The sequence below is a fragment of the Centrocercus urophasianus genome, unplaced genomic scaffold, assembly GCF_019232065.1.
Source record: "Centrocercus urophasianus isolate 14NV4802_14NV808 unplaced genomic scaffold, USGS_Curo_1.0 seq_13, whole genome shotgun sequence".
Taxonomy (NCBI): domain Eukaryota; kingdom Metazoa; phylum Chordata; class Aves; order Galliformes; family Phasianidae; genus Centrocercus; species Centrocercus urophasianus.
This window is the reverse complement of record NW_024884475.1, coordinates 53,751,001-53,773,623: the sequence shown is the minus strand read 5'-3', so window position 1 is coordinate 53,773,623 and position 22,623 is coordinate 53,751,001. Positions and strand designations below refer to the sequence as shown.

The window sequence follows — 22,623 nt, the reverse complement described above, 5'->3', positions numbered from 1 at the left end:
CCTTGATAATTCAAAACAAATAAATATACAGGCATGTGCAGATAGTCACTTAAACACGAGTATTCAATTGGCAAGAAAACACTTTTTGCAACCACTGTGCCAGGAACTGCATGAATTTTATTAGCAAACTTTACTAAATAACTGGTATATTTAGTTAGCGTTCGTGCTAAATTTCTCTTTTTGATTTGTTACTTAGTTTTTAACAGTTTTTTAAGTCACTGTGGCTGTTCAGTTGTTTGTCAGTGGAGACAACTTTTTTAAAGCGTTAATGTTACGTAATGTTATGTTGTGTTTCTTTGCTCTCTTTTAAAGAATGGAAATAGAGTAGAATGCACGTTCTGGGTTTCTTAATAAATCATGTCCCTAAATCCATTACATGCTTGCATGTGTTGGTCACAAAAGATTTAACAAAATCTATTTCAACATTAGGATCAAACTATTTTATGTGGTAACATAACGTAGATGGAAAGTATCCAGATATCTTCTGAACTGAAACACAACTTTTTTCTCATTATTCTTAAAACCATTAAAGAGGACAGTGAGAAGTATGAGGGATAAATTTGCTTAATTTCTTCACTCAGAAAGCTGTGTTCATAATTGCTTATTATTCTGGGGATTGTGTGAAAATGTGAAGTGCTAATAATTAAATTTAGGACTACTAGATGGAACCTTCTGATCCCACACAGACTTTTAATTATGTAGTTATCCTACCGGGCATTCCTTAAGTCAAGCAGATAAGATAGTATGACCTCTTGATCCTCTTCTTTCTAGTCTCCAGTGTTTACCTGTGATTTCGTCCTCCAGGCATGCACTTTTTTTGCTAACGGAGGAATGTGTATGTCTACAGCATTATAACCTATAGTGTGTTTATTTAGATCTCTATCCGTTCTCAAGCACTGATGTAGCCTGAAGCCAGGACAATTCTATATCTGAATCCAATCCAGAAAGAGTTCCCTGAGTCACTCGCTTGGGCTGAAGGTGCCTCAGGGTTGGGATGCAAAGCAAGCAATCTGAATGCTGAAGCTATACTAAAATACTTTGTGTATGTTAGTAAATATCAATTAGACTCTTAAAACCAAGTGTTTGTTAGGCATCTCTGTTGAAGCTTTCAACCAACTTAAGGTATAATGAATTATACCTTAATACCCTGATTGCTTCAGAAAAATTTTCTTAATGCTTAATCACTTCATCAAAAGATATTATCTTGATTTACGTAGTAGTACTGTGGTTGGGAACTTACTAAATATTTAAAAGCCAAGTCAGACAAAGTGAATGGCTTTGTCTTTTTTCTAAAGAATGAATAGAGTGACTTCTTGTACTTATTGGAAGGCAGTCATCACGTCCAATATCCATCCTAATTTTCGAGTTGGGTTTTTTTTTTTTTAATACGTTTATTAGCCTTCTCAAACTAAAAGTCTTATGATACATTTGCAGTCTCTCAAAGCAAATTCCAAGCATTTAAAGTGGAGAGCAAAGATGAGGAGAAACATTTTTATGTAGAAGGTGGCAATGACAGAACAAATGTACTTTTCTCCCTTTCTCAACTTTATAGGAATTTGCTTGGCACGCTTGTATACCTGTCTTCTTTCACAGCTAGATCAACCTTGTGTTATTCTAATGCTGGGTTAGCTGAATGGGTAAGGAAAGGCACACATTTGGAGTGAGATTTGTTAAAGATATTGAATACCTCTAGCTATGCTGGAACAGTGTCCAACAAGAATTATGTATGTTTATGCAGGTAGATTTATCCTTAGTCCAGATAAAAGGTAAAGCTTGTTTTGTTTATATCCCAATCAGAGATGTAATACAAGTTACTGCTTGCTTTTTTTTTAATATGTAACTAAGCATGCTCACATATTTATGTTTCCTTGTTTGTTGTAATACTCTGCTTACTACTGTCCTGTTACCACTTGAAATTAAATAAGCCCCACTGGTCTTTTCCAAACAGCTATTTGTTTGCACATTATCTGATTACTGCTTTGCACTACATTATCTTATTTGTATCATATTTAAAATTTTCATAAGAGATTCCAGGAGGAAGAAAAGGACTAAGATCTCTAGTGTTATGTTTTTGTGTGCTGGATCTGGGAATGTAAACAGAGCTCTTGACTCCTGCAGAGAAAGAAAAGAAATGCTTGATGTGACCTTATATGAGCTATACTTTAGCAAGAGATGAAAAACGGAATTTTTTTTTTTTTTAATTTGACTTTATATGATTGCCAAGTTCTAGCCTAAAGGAGATATTTATGGCTGTGATATAAGCCTTTCAAAGAAAAGGAGTTATAATGGAAAAGGCTTGACAGTCTTTTAACTTATAGAAGCACTAGCTATTATAGTTTGTGTGCACATTCATGTGTGGGTGCATAGTTTGATAACAACAGATACTGAATATATTTTTTCCAAAAGGCTGACCTTGAAATGTCATAGCATCAGAGTACCAGTAAATGATATATGGTTCTAAAAGCTATAAAATTTCAGACAACATGTACCTTTTAACATAGTGCAGTTTAATTTTCTCAGTTGTCATTCCTTTAATTTTTGAAGCATTCTCTGTTAGAACAGAAGTAATATTGAGAAATTGGGTGAGGAGGCTGGACAAGGTGAAGTGTAAAGATTTGATGCCATAAAATGCTAATATGGGTAATTAACCAAGTGTTTATGTTTGGGTTATGTATTCATTTTCTCAGTATTTGTGGAACTGAGTGTGGAATTAAGGAATTTTTATCCTCCTTGACTGGTGTTTGAGAAAGTTTAGATATGTAACAGCAAATTACTTGATATGCCTATTGTGATACTTAGATACATGCCTTCAAAACTTCAAATCTGTGTCTTGGTACTGCCAAATATAGAGCCTTCTCTTTTTCTGAAATAAATTTAATTGAATTCTTAAGCATTTAGGATACAACACGTCTTACTAAGATAGGATAGTAAGAAATTACTAAGAGACTAAGATTCAGTTTGGGGTGTATGTAGGAACTGAAAGTAACGTAGGTCAGTGTAGGAATGCTAGACTGTACTTTGAACTTGGTTTTCAAAGTGTTTGAAGTAGGAAGCTTGTTGTCTAAAAATCAGATACAATTGTTCCTATGTGTATGAGTGTGTTTTTTTTTTTTTCTTAAAGAGAATCTCTTTCAAATATTTGCCATTGATGAGAAACAGGAATTGCAGATGAGAAAAAAAGCATGGATGGAAGGCTATTCACATCTATATGAAAAAGAATTTTAGGATATATTATTCTGTAACCTTTGTATCAAGCTCATTTTTTTGTTATACAAGGCTATATGTTTCCTGATGGGACCCGTTATAAACAAGTGAGTTAGGGTGCTGTTTTTTGTTTGTTTGTTTGTTTGTTTTTGTTGTTGTTGTTTGTTTGTTTTTCTGAAATATTTATGAAGATTGAATATATATAATCACAGAATCACAAGGCTGGAAGGGACCTACAAGATCATCTTGTCCAACCTTCCGCCCATTACCATTGCTACCACAAGCTACTAAACCATATCTTGTAGCTCCTCATCCAGACACCTGTTGAATACAGGGACAGTGACTCCACCACCTCCCTGGGCAGCCCATTCCAGCTTATATATGCATTTATATATGTGTGTGTGTATAATTTTTATAACTTTACATACATACAATAAGACTATATACACACGTGATGTTTTTAGACATGAATACATAGTGTTTCACACTGAAAATTGAAGACAAATCATTTAAGACTTTCTCTGAGCTGCTACTTCAGAAGATATGCCCTCTGGGGAGAGAAGAGGTATGTTCAGTTCTTCTCATTAAGGCTGGAGTCCTTTGCTGGGCTTGTAGAGCCTTCATGATGCCTGCAGAGCTACATGTTCTCTGTTATGTTAAGCTGGTATCAAGAAGTGTAGACTCTGTGGGACTTAGGCTAACTCTGATGTAGCAACATCTTGAGTATTGCTGATGAAAACTAAGAAGATTAAACTCTGTGTAATCTGGTAATCTTTATGTAAGTGAAGTCCAAATTACCATAAGCTCTTCAAAACATTCATTTGTGGATCAGTAAGAAGGGAAAAATAACTAAAACTAGCTCAAGTTGCAAATCTGTGGGTCTTTCTCTTTTACAGTAAAAACCTTCAAAGATGCTTTGGAATAAGAAAACTATTCTTGTTTTACCTTCTTAAGGGAAAACAGCTTTGAAGCACAGTCATATCTGTTCCTGAGTTAACGCACAGTTACATTGGATTTATGGAGACTATTAAAATGCTAAGAGTCACTGACTGATTATTTTAATGCTCTCTCACTATTTCATAAAAGATTACTTTCAAAATTGAACTGCTCTGTCTTGGTGGTATTGCCATTTTACTAAATGTGGATATTGTGTCTTATATTTTTTTAATTCATTCAAAATGAAGAAATATGTTTATGGTATTCAGTTGTATATACAGATAAAACAAGAAACAAGACAGTAAGCTCAGAATGCCACCAAGTTGCACAGATCTTCATTCTATTAAATTTACAAAATTGTAACAAATTTGCTTTGGCTTTTAAGATCTTATGATTATGTTAATTGTACTGACATTAAGTTTGCTTTTCTCAGTAACCATTTGTGATGATTCCCTGTAGAAGAAACATGCATGTGTACAGTTCCCCAGGCTTCAGGTTTACCCTGCTTGAGCAATGTGAATTATGTTGTTGTCCTGTGGTGTCAACTGAAAGGCCTAGGCAGAGTTTTAAGTACAACCTCTGTCAGACTTTAATCTTCATCAAATAGCAAATGAGAATCACTTATTATCTGGAAGAAAATTGAGAGCAGCTTCCTCCCAGTCTTCACAGTTGTAATTAATTTGCCACTTAACCCATGGTTCATATCAGAGTTTTCTGAAGTAAGTTGTCTTTTCTGTAGCCCAAGAGTCTGTCTGGGTTTCAAGCTTCAAGGCAAAGATCTCCACAGCTATGCTGAGGGGTCTGAAGTGACATCTATGTGGAATCATTCTTCAGGACACTTCTACATCGCTAACGTCCACACAAAATCTACTTGTACTCAAACCATGCTAGGGAATCGTTGAAAGAGCATTAATTGGGTTATAATAATAATCGGGCCAAGATGTTTCATATGTGCTTTAATACCTGCTGCCTGGGAACATTTTGTGGTGCGGTTTGATTAACTACTAGAGGCCCCTTCTCCAGCCTCAGAGGCACAGGTGTTGTGTGAACAATCTGGAACAGCCAATGATTAGCCCCACTCCCTGTTCCCGACCGTCATGGTAAAGGCTCCTCCTCACTGAACAGCCAGTCCTGCCCTGGATGCATAACCATTACTCAGCAGTAATCAAATACTGGCCCCAAACAATTCCTCGTTACTCAGTGAAGCTCAGGCAAGCTGGATGATTGGCCGCTCATGATAGGGAAACTTCTAATTTCAGTAAGAAGGTTTTTTTCTCTGCAAAATCTCTGCTGTTGCTTTGAGATGAATTGCAGTGGATTACCATAGTAATAGACCACCTGGACATTGTTAAAAAAGAATTTGATGAAATATTGGTTCTAAAATGAATTTTAGATGAGCTTTTTCCTGCAGCAAGTAAAAGGAGTTGTATCGGATCGTGATTTTCTGTCAGAAATAAGTTGTACTCTGCTCAGGTTGTTCAGAGGTACCATATAATTCAAGCACTCACTGCGTGCCAGCTTTGAGCATCCATTTCTCAGTGGCAGTTGAGTTAGATTTTAAACTTACGTCTGTGAGTTGTGATGTCTTACTATATAGCTCTTTCCATATTTTAGTTCTGTATTTGAAAAGGCAGTCACTTTGTACGTTGAGCAGCCTATCAGCATGTACCCCAATGAAGTCATTCAAATATCTTCTTCAGTTGAAATTAAGTCTTGCTGAATTTCAAGATTTATGGTTCATACTGAAACACTGCATTGCTCCCACGTAGCAGAGGATGATACTTCTCCAAGAGCACTATTTGTTTGTCCAGTCACATGGGAAGCTGCATATTGCTGTTGATGCCGAATTCTTCCTAGAATGTACTGTAAGAGACACATTCATGTTGATGAGGCTTTGGTGGGTCTCGCCATGTGAAGATGCAGAATATTATAAATATTTCATCTCCCAGTCTGCAGGCATTGGGCAGGAAAAAAAGAGGACTTTGTTGTTTTGTATTACTCAAATAGTGTGCATTTTGGGCTTCATAAATTTTACTCAGGTGGAGATTTCAATAGTTTGAAAATGGCTTCTTTTTTTTTTTTATAGACACCTTAAGGGTGGCTTATATTGTGAAACTTCTGTTAAGAGATGATTTTTCTTTGCATGATTTATGCCTGAGGCTTCTTTAATAAAGGCTATGAATCAGTAATGGATTAATATCCCTCTGTCAACTGCACCTTTTCCATTTGTTTCAGATTATTATTTTAAAAGACACAAACTATTCAATTCATAAAGTTGTTTATATATATTTCACAAATTAAAATGCTGTAATTTAATTCTAGTATCTGAATGTTGAAAACCCTGGATTAGAAAATTTTATTTCCATTAACCATCAGGGCAATCTATGTCCTTTTTGGTCAGTTTCTTGACGCGCTGTCCCGAATGTACCATTACATAGCGTGCAAAATATATATTAAAAATCTATAGAAATAATTCTGCTAGGTTTTTTTTTTTTTTTTTTTTTTTTTTTCCATTTGTTGGCATGGCATTAGGAATTGTTTGTTATAAGAAATCTTGTTAATCCTTTTTTTGCATGTGGTTATAATGAAACCGAAGTTAACTTGAAAGAATATTGCACTTAGAAAAATGTCTTTGTTCTTTTAGAGGATGCCAGCACTTAAAATTCAGAATCAATTTTGTTGCATGAAAATTCAATGGAATAGAAAATTGGAAGTATACATTAAACGCATAATCACAGAATCGGAAGGGACCTCTAGAGGTCGAGTCCAGCCCCTGTGCAATGCAGGCCCCCTACAGCAGGCCACACATACAGGTGTCTGGCTAGGTGGGTCTTGAATATCTCCAGAGAAGGAGGATCCACCACCTCTCTGGGCAGCCTGTTCCAATGCTCTGTCACTGTGAAGCGCTTCCTTTACACGTTGGTGTAGAACTTCTTATGCTCAAGTTTATGGCCATTTCCCCTTGTCCTGTCCCCACAGACTGCTGAAAAGAGGGTAATAGTAATAATAGTAATTGTTCTTACATATACTAATATCTTTGATTACAGTGAATTAATTTAGCACACATATAGGTGTCATGCATTACTGTTATAATCCTTTTGTAATTTACTCAATATAACATCATTGCACATTGTAGCCACTTTCTCAGATTTATTCTCCACTGAGATTTGTCCTTTTTTCCTACTGCTCAAAAATAAAGTAGGTGCAACGTTGAGGTTGTGGTTACTTTCATGCCAGAAAAATCATTGGTCATTTTAATTACATTTTGTTCTGTCAAAATAATCTCTTTTTAAACTTTTTGGTACTGTACTGTTAAACTGTTGGCTAATTCTGACTGGTTTTGGCTGATTGAATCCATGACCTCTAGATCATAGAGTCATACAGGTGGCAGGGAATCTCTGCATGTTTCTGCTTCATGCTTCAGCTCAAAGCAGGTTCAATTAAAGCAGGTTACTCAGGGCTCTGTCCCATCTTTAAAGATGGAGGTCCCGTACCTTCTCTGGTTCCCCATTCCTGTTTGGCAGCCCTCATAGCAGTAAGTGAGTAAATAAATAACATGATCCCTAATTGATTTCCTGTATTCTGGCTTCCATCGATTTCCTTTCATCCTGTTACTGCGCAGCCCCAAAGATTGTCTGGTCCCATCATATCCAAACCCTCTCACTGTGGGTATTCCTTGGTCCAGTGAGACTCCCTTTTCTTTCACTTTGGAAAACTGAGCAGCCTTTCAGCCTTTTTTCATAACTTGTATGCTGCAGTACCTTGTTGGTCTTGTTGATCTGTACTACACAATGTCCAGCATAGCGAAGTGTGACACGTGCTCTGATACTAGAGAAAGATATGTACACAAAACAGGATTTCAGGAGTAAAAAGCAAAATACTGGTATTCCTTTACTTCTGAATCTTTCAAAATCTTTCTGTTGTCTTTAGTCTCAAATACAGCTTAATGTTGTTTTGTTTTGTGTTCTGCTTAAATAGCTTCAGTGGTAACTAAATTTCAGAGAGAGCACAGATTAATTAAATTTCAAATTCCAGTTTACAGAAGATTATGTTCATCTTACATCACTGGGCCAGCCTAGGAGAAGGTGTTTTCTGTAGTGATTTTCCTTTCTTTCTGAGTTTCTAAGTCAAAGCATATGGAAGAATGTGATTTAGCTTTTCAAAGTGCGTACAAATTAGGTGATTATTCATTTTTTCATAAAGCAGAACTGAACAACAGTAGAGTCATGGCAGCCTTGCCCATAGGATATTTTGTTACAAAATATCTTTCTTCTGAAGGGCTTGAGATAGCATGCTCCTAATTCCTGTAGAAAGAAATGAATTTCTAAATGCATATTTTATTGCTAACACCATATGGCCTTATGTATATATAAAGGCCATTTATGCTAGCAGGCTCAAGAAGTGAATATGTAGTGTGTCTTTTAACGTTACTTCTGTTAAAGCATAACAATTGCTGTGTTCTTTATTTTCATTCTCATTTCAGTGTTGATCTTTCTGTTTCCTCTTTTAAGGAACCTCTCTTTGAAACTGTCGAAGGAGGTAGAACAAGGAGAAGCCAGGTATCCCCGAATTAGCCAGCTGGCTGGCAGCCCATCTGTGGAGTGGCCTTTTACTGGTTTGGAAGAAGGTGGAGGCATTGAATCTTTGCCCTTCAGACTGATGCTGCAAGATTGCACAGCTGTAAAGACATTGCTACTGAAAATGAAGAGGGTTCTTCAGGAGGTAATTGCCCACTCATTTGTTAAATTAATAGCTTTCTGCATTAATGAGCTAAGCAGCGAAAGAAGGTCAGAAGAGTTCATGAACTTGATGTCTCATAATATGTTCTGAATATATGGAGTTGCTGCAGAAATACAAATAGCCCTGCCTCAATGTGGCTAAAGTCAGAAAGTTTATGCAGTAGCAGAGTTTAACAGATGCTGCCATCTTGGTGCGCAGAGAATAAAGCTGCTCTTCAGCTTTCACCTGAAAGATGGTGGATTTATTTAGATCAAAACAAATTGTGTTGTCTTCCTCTCTTATTTTGGAATTTTACAGTTTTCTTACTGCGTTTGTTAATCAGTATGTAGTCACATGCAGTTTATTCAGAGAAGAGATTCAAAAGGAAAAAAATGTTCTAAGTAGAAGTACTAAAGCTAAAGGTTACTCTCCTGGGCATGTAAATGGCAGATGAAAACAGATTTCTTAGTTCATTATATCAGTGTTAAGAGTGTTCACTTGTCCTGTCCTGCTACATTCTTCGCCTCTCCCTTAGAATGCTGGTGTTTATTTGAATATCACTTTTTGCATTGTATAGAATTTTAGAATAAAATAAATTATAAGTTAATGGCAAGTTTTCATCTTGATGTCAGTGCACTAGAAGAGCACTCTTGTTCTTTGATATCTACAAAAATTACTATTTTTTTAATTTGTTTAATTCATAGACTTTGTAGAATAACTTATGTTCAGAGGATTCTATGGAGATGCAAACCCTCTGCTCAGAGCAAGGCTCTCTTAAAATTGGTTGCTCAGTGCCTTGCCCATTTTCACTCTTGCCCACTTTTCAGTACGTTAGTGGGAGTACCTTAATGGGGCCTCCACAGCCTTTTAGGGCAACCATGCCAATATTTAACTACATCATTGCAAGCTTGTTACTTAAGATATATTCAGAATTTCCACTGATGCAACTTCATCATATGAAGTGACATTTGCCTGAGACAAATAAAGCTTTGATAAGTTCTTTGTTGAATACAGAACTGAAATAATTAATTTTCAATCAGTTCTTTCTCATGTAATGTGGGGATATGGAGCAGGATTTGTAACCACATCAAAAATGCAAATAAATATTAAGGATTATAATATTACAAGACGTATCAGTTATATTTCATCTAGTTGCATTGATAGCTTATTGTATGATTATTATGTTTTGATTAAAATGATTCATTTTTGCCTTAAAGGTAAGGATATCCATTTTATTTTTGATTAACAAATTCCATTACACAATTGTATATGACTCTACTGAGATTTTCTATATGTCAATATGTTGTGCTTTCTAGAACATTTTAAAATATATATTTTAATACATATTTTTAAATACACATATTATAATACATATTTAAAAGCATTCACCACGTAATTTCCACAAAAGGAACTCAACTTATTTAATATACTTGAGTTACTGACACCTCCTTATGTTATTCATACTGATTTTATTTTTTCTTCTTATTCATTGACTCTCTCACTTCTTCCTTTTTACCATGTAATTTTTGTCTTCCCATCTGACAATATCACAGTGCAAAACGTAATACTGTCTTTCTCATTTTCTTTTTGTCTTGCCTTCCTTATGAAATCAAAACATGAAATTTACTAATCCCACAGTTGGATATTGTGTATATGCTGTACATATATAATAAATATGTGCTGTAATTTATCTCCCTATTTTTTTCAACACTTTTGAGGTGCTGAATAATGATTTTGAGATAGAACATCTTACTAGTAGTACAGATTGTTCCAGTACACAGCTGAAGCAAAACCTGATTTGGTTAGAAAGAAGTGATCAATCTGTTGATTATCTAAAACTCATTTTGCTGCCTAGACTTGTTATTTGTATCTTCGTTGTTTTTGTTGTTGCCTTAGAATAAATAAATAACTGAGTGACTTCTAATTATAGCAACGATCGCTATATAGTGAATTAATAGCAGATTATATGGGGAATGCTGCAAAATAGCATTATTGCTTAGATTTCATATCTCTGTAAAAGAGTTAGCAAGCCTGTCCACTATACAGTAGGCATCAGCCTTGGTATAATTGTAGAATTGTAGAAAAATGTTATAAACACACTAAAACTTGAGGAAATGAGCCCCAAATTGAGTATGATTCAAAAGAATGTATGTAGACTGGTTTGAATGGTGTAAGCAACTAAAGAAGAGATGACTTTGAAAGGTATAAAAAAAAGTGGTATTGGAGTGTCAGAACTTTATTATCTTCAGAAATACAGACATTTGTATACTTATATCACTTTGAAATTATTAGTGGAAGATTCCAGGAAAATATAATTCCATCAAATTGAAACATTTGATGGAAGAATCTGACAAATAATTCATCTGAGCATATGTGGCAAGCAGTTTCCATGGAGAAGGCATCTTAGTTCCATTCTAACTAGATTTAATTTCTTTTTCCAAAACGCACTTCCACTCCAACCAATATCATAAATCTAAGTCTGTGCAGTGCAGAATTAAAACAGAGTAGAAAAATTTGTTCCTTATCTTTGAACTCTTGTCTATATTTAGTCTGAGGCGAACATCTCTGGCAGGTTTATAGAACTGAAATATTTTATACCTGTGATGTTAAAATATACATATATAATTATTTTTAGAAATAATATTACCTCACATGTTTCCATCCACTTTTGAAAATATAAAAACATGCAGTCTATATTTGAAAAATGGAACAATTTATCAGAAGAAAAGCTGCAGTTTTTCTCTTTTATAGCTGATGTTATCTAAAGAGCAAATTACAGGAGTGTATACCTCTTTATTGAACAACTTCTGACTACTAATTTAATTATGTTCTGCCAAAGTGTAATACTAGTTAAAAATATATATAATTATTTTGTTTTCGCAGTTGTTTGTAATTGAGCAATCAATATCAAAAAGCTGGATGCAGTATATGCTGTACTGTGTTGCAGATTTGTAAAGATGTGAGTTTAGCTAGTTATTAGTCTATGAGAAAGGAAATTGAAGACGTGGCAGCAACTTGAAAGACTGAGAATGTTATTAGGTAATGTGTTTAGTAAAGGGCTAATGAATGATTGTTCGATTAAAAGAATTAATTACAAATTCACGTTCAGTGAAGAAGCCTTGAAAATGTCAACTTAAAATTCTCTGTATCTTTATGTATGTAAGTCTTATGTAAGTCAAATGTTTAGAGAACTTTACTGAACAAAGCTAAAGATAGACTGGACAACACAAGGAAACCCAGTGATGCAGCAGAAATCAGTCCAGAAAGTATTTCTGAATCCAGTCAGCAGCTTTACTGTGGATGGTCTATTTCTGACAGGGAATTTTTTTAATAAATGGGCTAGCCAAGACCTGTGACCTGCAAAGTTAAAGAAATGTTTTGGAAAAGCATTACCAGAGATTAGCAGCGCAGCCTGATAAAAGCCATTTCAAAATATAAGACAGTATCAGCTGATATGTAACCCATCTATGGTTTGCAGATATTTCTTGGTCTCCCTTTTCTTTCCATTTCAGTCTATTGAACTATTTTTTGTTTGCTTGTTACTTTGTCTTTTGTTTACTTGTTTGTTTGTTTTGTCCTCAAGGTGTCTAGCTGGTCTTGACCTTTTTTCAGTATTAGTTCCCCGCATTCAAAAATAAAAATTGGTAGGTTTGTCCTCCCCTTACAAATGGATTCTTTACTTTCTAACTTTAGATGGGCTTTAGATGGGCTCTGAACTTGGCTTCTGGACTTGGAAGAAGACACTGGCTTTTGTCCTCCATGTACTGTGCTATACTTTCTATGTTTTATTACATTTCAGACCATATATTTTTTGCATATAATCAATCAGCATCTTCAAATAAGAGTGTAGATTCTTTGTTAGCTATTTATATTAACACTAATAAATATATTATTTTATATATGTAATAACTTCCCCAAACTACATAGGTTGCTCTGAAAGTAATACTTATTTATTTCCGTGGAGACTATAACAGATACAAAGAGCACTGTAACACTATTTGATAGAGGAAATTCTCAGCAACAAAACACTACTTTTCAACACAGTTGCTACTATTAGCTATGAATTTTTGCCAGCAATTAACCAGAACCTTCATGCTACACTCATAACGTCTGTGTCAATGGAGGTGGCTTGTTGTCACCACTGCTCAAATGTATCATGTACTAATGTACTACCTCACTGTAGTCATGTGTGCTGTTTGGTCTTCATAAATATTCTGCAAGCATCAATGAATGTCAATGGGAGCAGTTTTTCCTGCATGGAGGAATTCAGTTCCACACCTTTCCTTCTTAAGCACTTCCATGTCAGGCTTGATTTCATCAGACTGCACCTTTGCTGTCATCTGTCACATGACTACAAAATGTAATGGAATTTTGATAGGAAGGTTCAACCTCTACTGCCATACCACAAACACTCGCCTGTGATATCATAGGCCAAAATAATAAAATAGTAGGCATTACTTTCAGAGCAGCCCTTTTATATATTTTTTTCCTGTGTCAAATGGAACTTGGGATATTTCCATCTGTTACCATTTAATAGTTTGAGCGATAGCTAACAGGGAGAATATCAAAGGGTGGCTAATTGAGAGGACATTTAAGGGTTTGGCCTTTCTTGAAATCACTGACAGAGCATTTTGGGCAAAGACATGTGAGCAGAACTATTTGTAGTTTTGTGCATGGCAAGAGAGGGTCTTTATGATGAAATGAGCATGGTGGAAAAAATATGATTGTTTTGGGAAGGAATCCATTTATTCAGTGGTGATGGGTTGCTGTTCAAATGTTAGATGCTGTTAGATGTTGAGTGCATTGATTAATTTGGGTAGAAACTGAATGTCCCAGCTTAAAGAAATCTTGCCAACGTTTAGGCTTGTTTCTACACATCATGTGTTACCTATATGCTTTATGATATAAATAGATTTTCAACATATAATTACACTTCTGTATTAAGATACTTTGTCAATGTGTTTGTGTAATTTTGAATATAAATTATTCAGTGCTGTGCCAGACTCCTTTCACAGCTCTGCAAAACACTATGCAGGCCATGGAGCTTTAGAAATTGAAGCTAATTGCTACTATTAGCAACAGGAATAAGTCATTGCGGACATATATTGCACGCTGTGTTTTACTAATTAATCACTTATTTTACTGAGGGAAATTGCAGCTGTCTGTGGCTATCATTAAAATGTAATGTGTCCAATACAGAGTTTTTAGATTGTGTTTGAAGAATTAGAACTTTGGAAAATTATGTCAGAATGACTGTGAGAAAGGCTGTGACACTTGCCTGAGATTTGGGGGACAAAGTCAAACCATTCAGTCTGCAATTAGCCTGCCAGATATCACTGGCTACATTACTTCTCCCTGTGCATCTTTCACCTCATCAGTGAAGTAAGCATAATTATAGATGTTCTTTTATGCTGCACTTGCAGTCTACTAATAGAAAACAGTAAAAGATAGCTGAAAGTTGTTTGCAATATTTTGCAGTCTGATTACCAGGAGATAGAGAAAAGGCCTTGGACAATGTTTTTTTAAGGATATTAAAGTATTTTCTGCAGTGCACTATGAAATGTACTGCATTTACTGATATTCTTAGCCACTTTGGAAGCAATTGCGAGTGCAATAAACTATAAAATACTGCAGATTTTCTTCCTTTAAATAAGTCTGTAATTAACCAGTGTAGCATTACTGATGTATTCAACAATTGAGCTTAATGCAGTCCCTTTTATCAAGTAATTAATGCTGAAAATTATTAATTCCTTCATTTCATGGCTTGTTGACATTGCATATACCCATATATTTAAATAACTAATGATAAAAATGTATTAGATTAAGTGCAGGGATTTGACTTGATCATATCAAATCATCTTTTAACTTGCAAAAGTCCACTGACATGTCCTTGTCCAGCTGCTTGCAAAGAGAGAGCAGAAGCAGCTGTATATTCTGGTACACTATTTCAGCATAGCTGGTGATACTGGAAGCTGATGGATATAATTAAATGTTCCCTTTAGCAACAAAGATTATTTTAAGATAATCTATTAAAAGTTATTTAATATTAACAAACATAGCTAATACTTGTTTGTTATTTTGCTAGACATTCTTAAAGTATTTTGTAGGGTACCTGCTTTAGCAGGAGGTTGAACTCCATGATCTCTTGAGTTCCCTTCCATCTCCTGCAATTCTGTGATTATGTGAAAATACAAGTAAACAAGTGTACATTTTTTTCTGCCTGTATTTTAAGGCAAGTTATGGAGGGCAAATACTGTCTCCAACATTAACATTTTTGCTGAATCTAATATAGACAATACTCTGAAATAGGTGATAATATTGTAAATCCGGTCCCAATTCTGTAGTTTGTTTCTTAGCTGAATAATTTTAGTTCAAACAGTAATAATAAAAAAAATTGCTAGAGGACCAGCATACTATTTCAGTGCAAGTAATGCTGATTTCAGTGTGTGCAAAGTTGAAAAGTTCTTGAAATTGTTAACCATTCTCTAATGGTACTTGAGAAAATCATTTACATGGCAAATCAAGGCATGTTTTTCATTGATTCATTTAAGAGGCCTCATGTGGTAGAGGTTGAGCAATTCTGGGAGAGAATTGAAGGGTTAAGATGAATGTTCCATATGCTCCATATTTGTACTTTACTCCTGACCTTGTTCATTTGCTGACAAACTAATGAATGTGACATTACAGGCAGAGAATGGCACACAGCTTTGGAGCCCTATGGGGTCACACTAGTATTGGTTGCATGAAGTGGTACTCTGAAATGATCCAAATTGGTGACCAATTCATGGTCACACTCATTATGAATTTCTTTTGCAGGTCACATTCAGAGTGCTTTTGAACCACGTTTGAGATGAATTTCAAATGAATGCATTTTTTAATTCTTTAATATTGAAAATGGAAAATTTATCTTCCCTCTTTATGGCTGTTTGTTCCACTGCTTACCTAGTGGCTTAATCTTTGTAGACTACTTTTGTCTATGTCATGCAGCCTTATTGAAGCCAAAAAGGAGATTCACCACGAAGCTTCTTGTTCTCCCACTTGCACAGATCATATTAGTCCACGTGTTTAGTCTGTGTTTAGCAGGCAAGTGATTAACTTCTTTCTTGGATTTTGACATTAAATATCTCCTGTGGTTCCTCAAATGAAGCATTTTCATGATGCTGTGATGTGCTTCAGGCAAGCATTATTTTGCATAATGCACTGTACCAGCATCCTCAACTGGCAAGACTTAACAGCACCTTACAGAGAAGCATGAGAAATACCAACCCTATTAATATATAATTTCACAACATCAGCAGTTCTGTGCAGTTTGTGATGAACTTGTGGCTGACGGCCATAAAGTTATAAGGCTAAAAAAACCACAACAGTTATTTTCCCATGAAGTACTTGAGCTTGATAAATTGCTGTGGGTCAGTCAGCTAAATCCCATCTGACCCATGGCAATGTAGCTGATCTCACCAGTTATATTTTCTGATATATCTGCAAATATTGATATGTGCATTGCTAGATAATGAGCAAGCAATGGAAGCAATTCAGAATGTGTGTAGAATAAACTGATTATATTCAGTTGTTAGAAAGAGCTCATGAGTTATTTTGAGGTAAATAGCACATTTAGTACAGGTTTTAGAGTTTCCAGTAAGAAAACAATGCTCACAGTTCTAACAAGGTTTCCAGTGAATTACCCATTTGCACCCCAGATGCATAATAATGTCATTTCCTATAAATTTATTGAGGTTGTAATGAAAAGTAAAATGAAAATGAAAAATAAATTGAGTTGATACGAAAATAATCATTTGTCAAACAGCTTTTCCAAAGAGGCACTTATTATGAGACTTACTGATGGTGTCGGTAAGCTGAAAGTCCGGTAAGTTAAAACCAAAAAGATTTGGCTAGTTTGTCAGCTTGTCAACTTCTAAAGTTTCTCTAAGATTTTTTTCTTCCTCACAGTACGTTTCAGGGACCTCCTGATATGGAAAAATAACTTGTTATATGGACTAAGTAAAATTGATATTGAGCAACTGCTGCCGTAAGTGTATGTACAAGAAAAAAAGAAACAAACCAAAAAGCACAATAGAGAAAAAGGTAGGCTTAGTTTTCAAAGAACAAAATGCCAACTGTGCATGTGTAGCTACCTATTTAAATATTTGTGTTTGTAGCATATAGATGCTTTGGAAGAATTTAATTTTAATCTCTAATTATCCCTTAAGCTTGATAAGCCAAAGTTTATGAAAGAAGCCCTAGTGTAATTTCATGAGAAATTCTCACAGTTCATAGTACGGATCTTGGCAATGTTCTGTGCTGCAGATTTATTTAACATTTTCTTTACACAGCGCATACCTTTATTTTTTAGCCCAGGTTTTCAGAACAGTGCTTATCATTTTCGTAGATGAATAAAGAAAATACATAAAGATTCCTGGTCTACTGTGCTTACATATATTCACAATTTTGGTCATGGTAATAGTGAGGATTCTTTGCAGTCTGGCTTGACTTCATTTCATGAAAATAAAAGGTGACACGATGATTCTCAGTGACAAAAACTTTTCTAGGAAAAGGGCTTAGAAATCGCATGTCAGAGACATATCATAAGCCTGTTTTGGTAATTGTCCATGTTGGTCCAGTTTCTTATGAACACATAGTGTATAAAAAGAAGAAGTGCATATTGCCATGAATCTATGTTTCTTTCCTTTGTATGTCTTAGTATTATAAACACAGTTATCTGACTGTGGTCAAAGCCTCATCTAGATGTGAAATAACAGAGAAGTCTGCTTAATCACACTGCTACTTAGTGCCTACTCAGAAAGATAATCTTTTCATCTTCCTTTTTCCTTAGACTTTCACTGTAAGTCTTTTTACTGTAAGTCCGCCTTATGGAAATAATCATCCATGAGACTGAATGCTCACTGATGAAGAATGCAAAGTTATCTTATGCTTAGGGTTATTATTATTTTTAAAATTAAATTGAAAACTTTCCTCTGTTTCACTCCTGGACTCAATGATTTTGGGTAGCTTTCAGGTAAAAGCATATGCTATGTGGAGATATCCTATCTAGGAACAAAGATATGCTCAAAAATAACTGACCTTAGCTCAGTGAAAACTGAGCATGTCACAAACCAGCTAAACAAGGACACAGCTTGACAACAATGACTTCTCTTACCCCTTTTAAGCAGGTTTGAGATAACTAGAATGAGTGTCTGTTTAAGGATCACTTACATTCTAGGATATTTATTTCACATATGTGGCTTTATATTTCTCTTGTTCGTATTGGTCAAATCATCGATCCTTTTATATGTGAAAACACATCTTAGGTCACATCTACAAAATGTTTCTGTGGAAAAAGAGAGCCAGGTTTCTATTACTTGCCACCCATGCAAAATGTCTTCTAACACTTCTCATCACTTGATTTAAACTTTCTTATCAATTTAGCTCAGTGTTGAAATAAATACATTGTTCTCATTTTTTCTTTTAACAAGACCTGTATATAAATAGATGTGTAGTGAATGTTCAGGAGATATTAGTTGAATGATGAATTGTATCTTTTATCTCATCTAGCTTTGCCTTCACCATGGTAACAATGTAGTGTTTCATTCCATTTTCTATAGAACAAAGACAGAAATGAACCTTTTTGAAATGCTGACAACTGAAAATAAGTATTCTTACAGAGCTGTTTCAATGTTTCAGAACAATCAAAATCTTCATAATCATAAACTTATTTTCCACTCATATCTGCTTTTGGGGAAATGCAGTACCAACAGTGATTAATAGCATTATTCATGTGTGTCATTCAGGAAGGCATTCTGTACAAGGTATGCCTAAAAAAAGCCTTCATTGCATACATCTTGTTTTTAATACAAAATTTTAAGTTCTTGCTGTGCTTTAACATATGGTTGTGCAAAGTAGGCAAAGATACAAAAATAGGAACAGGAGAAAATCAGTGAATTAAGAACTGAACGTGTGCAATAGAATGCTTCTCTGGAAAGGCAATTGTTTGAGCTAGTCTGGCACCCTGACAGGCCTGCTTCTGTATTTGCTGTTTGCTGAAGCAAGTAATTTATCCTGACAGTAACTTTGCCAGCACTGCAAGAATCCTATTTCACTAAGATTAACAGCTTCGTCCTTGTTTCTAAGAACAAATATGCTTTATTCCTTGTTTCTGGATCTCCTTGTCATCTGTCTTACTTATCTTGCTGTGTTTTCAGTATACTTTTTCTTTTTTTCTTTTTTAATGTAATAAAAAAAAAATAATCATGTCCAATAAGGAGACTTTTTAGCTTTCTTAACGTCTTTTTTTTGTTTTTATTTACATACGGCAACTTTGAACCTCTCATCTACTACCCTATTTACTGCCAGTGTTAAGACTTCTATCATTTTCACATATTGAGAAATAATTGTTTTCTCCTTAATGCTATATTTCAGTGTAAGAATTCGAAAACCCCAATCACAACAGGTACCAAAGCCATGAAGATCTAAGATAAGGCTAGGGTCCCAGGCAGCTTACGGAGCAAAAAATTTGAAGTATTCGTTTACTGACTAATGAAATTCTCAAATCATCCCTGTAAAAGATTGGGTTTCAGTGAGATGTGTACAAATGTATCAAGGTCTGAAAAGTGTTATGTTTAATTGATCCATTTCATCTTCACATTTGCAATTGATATGCAAGAATCTTCCTCAAGCCACTGACTGAGTAATCAAAATCTGCAGTGCTTGAAAGCACTGCAAGTTTGTTTGCCCTGTGCCTTGTCCTGTGTGTTACTTAGAAAAAACAATCAGGAAACCCAAAAGCAAAGAAAACAATTACATAGCCTGCCATGGAAATCTGCATTTATGCAGATTAGAAGGGGTTTTACAGTAATGGTCTCAACTGTGGTTGTAATAAGCTATTGTGACACCTGGGAATTTTGCTATGGTCTTTATGTCAGACTAGCTGAATGGTACATAAAAGGAAAACGAAGTACATAGCACAGGAGAAAGTGTACAGTGAAAATTCTGTAAGTATGCTTTGGCCCATGATATAGTTCAAGCTCTTCTTCATCACCACAGAAGTAACAAGTGTTTGAAGAAAAGAATATGTTAGAAGTGGAGAAGAAGTAGAAAAGCATTTATGTAATATACTGTGTTTATTCTGAATTAGGAGGATGCTTGTAGTGAAATAGTGAGAGTTAATGAACTGGATGGAGGCACTCCTTGTTTAATGACCATCTAGTAGGGCCTGTAGAGCTCAGCTGGATCAATCATGGAAGCTGGACCATGACATGAAATAACTGAGGTGAGGCACAGTAAGCACTTGCACTGAGGGAACCTCTCACCTCAACTCTTGCATCTACACCAAATGTATAGACTGACTGTTTTGGTAATGGTGACATTTTTGCGTGTAACATTAGATAATGTATTTAAATGGATTGTGGTGCTTCAAACTTCTGCTGTTGTAGAGAAGAAAAAGTCATGACTGTATGAATTTGCAGTTATTGTCATTTAGCTGCTAAATACTTTCTTCCCCCTCCAAAAGTACTTGAATAAAAACACTGAAGACTTAATTTAATTTTGAGAGCTAAGCATCTTAACAGCTTGACAGACACATGGTTGTTGTAAGCAAAGACGTGCATGGTGCTGAGTGGTGGTTCACTTGTAACTCCATTCTGTGCATGCTAGCAGTGAATGGTGCAGTCATTAGTTTTATTTTAAAAATTTTGATGTATTTTCATTTATATATATATATGTATATATAGTGATATATCATTCTACCTGTTCCAATTGTCTTGTCTGTGAAAAGATACGTGGCTGTGAAAATTAAGAAGTTTTTTCATCGCTGCAACTATTTTTGAATAATTATAGCATGGAGGTGGTACAATATAAGTTAGGTCAAGCTATTTCTGGTTACAAAAATAATTTTTACCTGTAACTGGAATAATGATTTTCATGCTGTAATGAATTTTTGAGATTTGGTGTGATCAAAAATAAATTCGCAATAGCTCTTACCTGTATTTCCAATGCAAACTTGTTATCCAGATACCAGTTTGGACAGAGGCACATTAAATCTGCATTTTACATCTGCTCTTTAAACATTTCTCCCCCTCCCCAATTTTTTTTTTTTTTTTTTCATGAATTCTGTTAAATGTTGTGAACGTTTGCAAATATTTTGTGAACTTGGCATGATACAAATATTTTCCTTTTAATTTACTGTATGCAGAGGTGAAATACTTTGTCTTAAATTTTTGCTGTTACCACTGACCTCTGCATGTTCTTATCACTTTTTGCTGCTGTATCTTCTGTTTTTAATGATAAGTTCAATATTAATTTTTGAGCAACTATCTGATGCATAAAAGGTCGATTCAAATGTTTCCATTAATCACATTATATTCAATTGAGAGTAGTCTCCAAAAGAGTCTTTTCATCTCCTATTTAATAAATATTATGGGGTTTAATGTTGAATGATAACCCTTTGTTAAGGTTTTTGGCCTGTCCTCCATAATTACTAGGATACTCTACAGAAACTGCTGAATTTTATGTGATTCAATAGGCCTCTTAAAAAATTACGGTAATGCCAAATACTGTTGGTTTTTGTGTGTGTGTGTGTTTTCATCTTCAGTTGATTTTTTAAAGACAAAATCAGATCAATCATTAAGGATGTATAGCTCTATGTTAAGGGCATATGCATGTCTGTATGCCTAACAGTACCACACTTATTTAAAATCTTGTCAGTTCGTTGTTTTTTTTTTCAAGCTACATTCCTTTTTTTTCTTCTTTTTATAGATTACCTTGCTAATTGCTTCTGAAGGAAAAGAGTGTGATTTTAAAAATAGCCAGTGGGTGCATATATGTAAAAGGATTTTTGGAAATAGGAAGAAATTTGTCATAAGTTCCAGTAAAAGTGAGATAAAGGCTGTTGTATATGTTCTGACTTAATTTATAGCTTCAGATTAAAATGTTTTTATGCCCAACCTTCATAAATTTTATCTCTACGTGAAAAATTAGCAGTTGTTTATTTGTCTTTTTGTGCTATTACTTTTTTTTTGTAATGGTAAATTAATCCGATGCTAATTAGAAGAAGCAATAGAACTGAGAAGAAAAAGCACAGCTTAGGAAAGGGGGTAGAAAAATTATAGTAAGCAGAGAAATGAAGGTTTCGGTGATTACTTGAGATCACCTCTGAGCTTGTTTCTTGATGGGAATGCATTTTATTAGTGAAATATGTTTGTGTGGGAGTTGAACAAACTGTGTCTAAAGTTTCCAATACGCATTTTTAAATTAAACACTTCAGATAGGTTTATCTGTTTAATGACTGTTAAGCTATGTCTGATGCTAAATGCCTTCAGAGAGCAGTAGCAGTTTTAGAAACAATATAGAGGATGGCAAGTGCTTAATGGTTTCATCCACTGAGCTACTGCTTTTTTCTCTTTCAAAAATTCTAACAAATGTTACCTGTAGTCTCAGTTTTTTCACTCTGAAAAAGATGATAGAAACCCCGGAGATTTTCGTCTGGTGCTTTCTTGTACTCTCATATAAAACAGATTTTACTCTATGTGTAGTCTATGGAAGATCAGTTGGGATAGTGTCAGTCTTTCAGCACATGTCAACATAAGCAGCAACTGCTAACTGCCCACTGAAGAAATGATGTCTCATTTACTGACTTGCTGCTCTTCTTCTTCTTTTTTTTTTTTTTTTTTTTTTCTTTCTAAGAGAGAACGGGGACAAGAAGGAAACTACTACAGTTCTTCAAAGTGAGAATCTCATTTCCTATCTGGTGCTTGTTCTGCTACTCTGACTGCA

At 34.9% G+C, this 22,623-nt stretch overlaps 1 protein-coding gene across 6 annotated transcripts in view; it reads left to right on the top strand.

Moving 5' to 3' along the window:
* The window catches only part of CCSER1 (coiled-coil serine rich protein 1), a 617,185-nt gene that overhangs the window by 258,227 nt on the left and 336,335 nt on the right, over nt 1-22,623 (top strand). For all 6 annotated transcript variants that reach the window (XM_042812628.1, XM_042812632.1, XM_042812630.1 and 3 more), the window contains exon 6: nt 8,652-8,862. In XM_042812628.1, coding sequence (XP_042668562.1) covers nt 8,652-8,862 — 211 coding nt within the window. The remainder of the gene's footprint in view (nt 1-8,651; nt 8,863-22,623) is intronic.